General features: G+C 38.2%; 1 protein-coding gene across 1 annotated transcript; it reads right to left on the minus strand.

Moving 5' to 3' along the window:
- Positions 1-793: 793 nt before the first annotated feature.
- On the minus strand, positions 794-1,759 carry MC2R (melanocortin 2 receptor). Its single transcript, XM_063419779.1, has one exon. The coding sequence runs from the start codon at positions 1,757-1,759 to the stop codon at positions 794-796; it is 966 nt and encodes a 321-aa protein (XP_063275849.1).
- Positions 1,760-4,612: the final 2,853 nt, after the last annotated feature.

Below are 4,612 nucleotides of genomic sequence, written 5' to 3' on the forward strand. Positions count from 1 at the left end.
TGACCTCTTTGTTGTAGCATGTCATGGCTGAATCAAAGTGCTTTTACTATCTGTGGAGCTTATTATTTTATTGAAGAGAACTGGCACTGACAAGCTCAGCAATTCCCTTTGCTAGTCTAGTCCTGGCTTAGAGGTTTTAACATTCAAAACAACAACTTTATATTGGAAATAAAGCTACAGTAACTAAAAATAGCTCTTAAATCAAAATATCCTATTCTTTTGGACTTACATTGCAAAAGTTGATTGATTGATTTCCAAAATGCATCACTAATTGCATGATTTTTAAGGAGATTAGATGTTAATGAAGAGTCTTGAGTTTGCTTTTTCAGCAAAATTACATGTCCATGTAATAAACCATACATTTTTATACAAATGCATGGTTTAGAAACAAATGTTCACGTCATTGCAATTTAAACAATGGAATTTTAAAGTAGTATATGCATTGAATTGAAATTACTGCTACAAAATGAATTGGCTCATATCTGGGGGAATGCAACATGACACAGATTTTAGTTTGGATTTTGCTGAAATGACAAAAGATAAAGACATTTGTTTAGGTTTTTTTCTTGCATGAAAATTACCAGCAGAATTAGCTTAGTTTGGAGGTCTGGTTGACAAAGATTTGTATGCCTACTTATTTTTTATTCATTCTTTGGTAACCCTCTGAAAAATCACTGGCACTATACTACAAGCATAGTATTACTTTGGTAATTGTTGGTATTTTTAACTCTGCACACTGATGTTGCACAGCACCCCACAAATGCTTCTATAATTTTCATTTTTGATGAAGTGTTCACCAGTTGTAGTTTGACCTGGAACAGTAGAACATCTTCTTAAAGGTACTCCGCAATTCTGGGCTTCGGAATGCAAAAATCATAGGGTTGATGATGGCATTGCACATTATGAGTGTCCCATTCACGTGGAAAATGGACATGTAGCAGGCACAGTAAGGGTTATGTGGGCAAAACCTTGCTAAGAGGATGTGAAGAACAAAGGGAGCCCAACAGCAAAGGAAAACCCCCAGAAAAATAGTGAGCGTGATGGCGCCTTTCATGTTAGTTCTGTGATGGACGGTGCTGCTGGGCAGTGAGGCGATCTTCTTGGCGTGAGATCGAGCCAGGAGGAACATGTGGACGTAGAGGCAGAGGATGAAGAACATCATCAAAGGGAACAGGATGGTGAAGGGAATGACTGTTGCGGCTTCATAGGAGAAGAGGGCAATGGCAATGCTGCTGCCGGCACAGAATGCCCAGATGATTGCCAGGATAACCAAGGCCCTCCTCAGCGTCATGATGTTGTGGTACCGCAAAGCGTAGAAGATGGTGATGTATCTGTCTGCTGCAATAGCCAGCAAGCTGAAAATAGACCCCAGCAAAGACAGAATGAACATGGAATCCATGGCGTCATCCAGTTTTTTCTCAAAGTCTCCGTGACGTGTCAGGTATCCCATTTTGCACAAGATGATAAAGATGTTCTCCAGAGTTTTATACAAGCTACCTAACATGTCTGAGATGGCTAAACTGCAAATGAAGAAGTACATGGGCAAGTGTAAATTCTTGTTCCTAACAACAGCAATGAGGATAAGTAGATTTTCCAGTATCCCAGCAGCAGCAACAGTGAAAAATACTTCCTCGGGCACCACAACCTGGGTGCAGTCAGTGATATTTACTGAAAAATCACTTATGTTTTCCATGGATGGAATGCTTGTCTGGTGTCTGATGAAGTCGGAAGGCCTCTCAGTGCTCATTCTTCTGGTCATGGAAAGAGTCTGGGTTGCTTCTTTCAGGTTTGACTTTATTCTTAAGCTGACCTGTCAGTCAGACCATTCTTTTCTTGATCAAGGCTCTCTCCTTCATCTGGAGCGATTTTAAGACTTAACTGAAATGTTTGGAATTTCTCCTACAATAAAGCATGTAGAAATATACATATCAAGAAGAAATTGGTCACCCATATGAGGCAAAAATAGATACTTGAAGTTCTCATCTATTGCAGTTTAAAGCACAGGTATAGTCACCATAGAGAAAAACAATTGGTTGAAATGAGAGCTGTTCAAGGCTTCACTGAACCTGAAATAAAATCAAAGTGCAAATTCCCTTTTAGCTTCAAAGTAATTTAAATAAATTAGTGTAGTTTTCTTTACTAATGTGCACCCCAAATTTACTGAAATGAATCTGACAGACTTCAAGAGTTTGGCAATCTTTACTGTCCCAGCTGTTTGCTTTGAGAAAGCCTGGCAGTTCTCACAAGATTTTCAGTATTATTAGACACAAATAAAATTAATGTCAAGATAAACTTTTGTCCAGCACAATAACATGTTTACCTCATTACTGATGGTGTAATGAAATGCCCTCAATTTAGATGTAAATATTTGTAAGCATTGATGTATTTAGAGGCATGTTAGATACTAGTGAGAGGCTTCCTTTTCATTTACATTGAAACTTTTGATTCCATGAACATATTTCTAAGATCTGAAGTACATTTTATTGTTTGTATTTTACAGCTCTATAAAACCCAAAATATTTATTTTGGCACCAAGACAATGTTTTCCTTTCTCCATAATGATCCTGATCTAAACTATATCCAAGCACATAGGAGTCTTTCCAAAGGAATAGACTTTTTACACTTCATTAATGTATAAATTGATATGATATTAATTTAGCTTGGATATGACCCGTAAACAATAAGAAGGGGTTTTTCTTGGCGTCTTCATAACCAATCTTGGGAAACACAAGTGCAGTTTTGGTATTTAGAAAGTCCCTTTCTTTAAAGATATATTTTCACTGAAAGAGCTGTCCAGCACTGGAACAGGCTGTCCAGAGGAGTGGACATGCTCATGGACAGAGAAGTGGACATACTCATGAGGTGTTTAAATGATGTATGGATGGGACACTCAGGGGCATGGTCTAGTGGTGGACTTGGCAGTCCTGGGCTAATGGTTTGACTCAATGATCTTAAAGGTCTTTTCTGGCCTAAATGAGTCTAAAATTTCAAGACACCCCCTCTGTTTTTCGGTTCAAACCAGCTTTCTTTGACACTTTCATACCAGTAAATCTTGACATTCCTTTGGATATTTGTTCATAATCAGGGCTGCTGAATACTATAACACACAGATACTGTTTCAAAGGGAGAAGTCAAAAGGTTCAATTATTTTGTATACAAACAATACTTAGAGCACCAGCCACCAAAAATTCGATGAAACAAGATCACTTAAGAGGAAGCATTCAGGAGAGAACCCACATATATCTGAGAACACAGGCTGTGTAGTGGACAAAATGAACTGTATTGCACTGCAGCATGCATGGACATTCCCAAAGATAATTAGGCCAACATCTGTCAGTATGTGATGGAAGGAGTTACTTACAAGAATAAGAAACTTGACAATGTCTTTGTAATGATATTTTTTTCCTATTCTCACCATGAGCTACTGTCACAGTTAAGTTTAATGGTTTCTAATCTAGCACCCTGTTAACAATTTTCAGTTCTTATAGAAAGTCAGCACAGATGCTTCAGAGAAAACCTCATTTCAATAGGATTTAAGCAGGAGAGTCAGATGGCAAACGTTTATTAAGTTGCTATTCTTTCAAAACTGTTTTTCAAGAATGTTTCTTTGTTGATATAGTCGTATTGCTGAAATAATCTATCTGAAAAAACATGGAGTTTCTTTCACTGAAAATAATAATATTATGAATGTCATGCTATATTACATTGGCTGCTTATAATTTTACAGTAACTTTGTATTAAGCAAAGAGGAGAGAATTTATAAGGGCTTTGGTGTATTTACAGTAAACTGAATAATTACATCACTTAATGTTGTTTTCCAGCAATTAATAGAAAGCCAAAAAGGGACCATCTTGTTTCAGAGATTCTCGTTTCAGCATATACATGGCTATTGCACACTATTTTATTTGGGTTCCATCAAAGATCTTGTCAATTATCTCCTCTGATGCCTCAGTGTGGTGCACAGTCATATTTCAATCTCAGACAACAATATCTGTGTATACAGTGTTTTACGTGGGTCATAACTCCAGTGCTTGATCTGGTTGTTGTATTATACATCTGCAGTAAGTTCCAGAGTTACAGGATGCTTTTCACTGGTAGTGATTTACCAGGTAGTGTGCATTAGGCAGTTTAGTGGCACTATGCAGTGTAGGAACAGGCAGACTGCACATGGGAGGTACAGCTGTTATGAGTAACACCAGTGGTACTCCCAGAAAAATGACTCTGGGCTCCCAGCATCAAGAAGACTAGGGTGAAGATGGACCACCAAGACTCCACTGGATTCACGGGTGGTGGCTTGATCTCTCCCTCTCTTCCCTCCTCACCCTTTTCTATTTCCTTCTATCTCTCTACCTCACACATGTTGTTAGATGAAATCCATACTTTTGACTTTGGCATATGGTCTTGTCTTCACCTTCACTTGGGCAGAGGCATCTTTCAATAACTGCATCTTAACAGTGTCTTAAAAGCCAATGGGAAGACACTTTGGAGCTTGGATGCACGTTTCTACTGTCTACACAAATTACAGCTAAGGTCACTTCACACAAGTATAAAAGGTGAAAGAAAGATTTGCACTCCTGTGTTACTACCAGAGACAGTTTGGATGCAGCAGGTT

Source organism: Prinia subflava, chromosome 1, assembly GCF_021018805.1.
Source record: "Prinia subflava isolate CZ2003 ecotype Zambia chromosome 1, Cam_Psub_1.2, whole genome shotgun sequence".
Lineage (NCBI taxonomy): Eukaryota > Metazoa > Chordata > Aves > Passeriformes > Cisticolidae > Prinia > Prinia subflava.

Coding starts and splice junctions, on each gene's coding strand:
- MC2R (XM_063419779.1), bottom strand. CDS start 1,759: ATGACCAGAAGAATGAGCACTGAGAGGCCTTCCGACTTCATCAGACAC.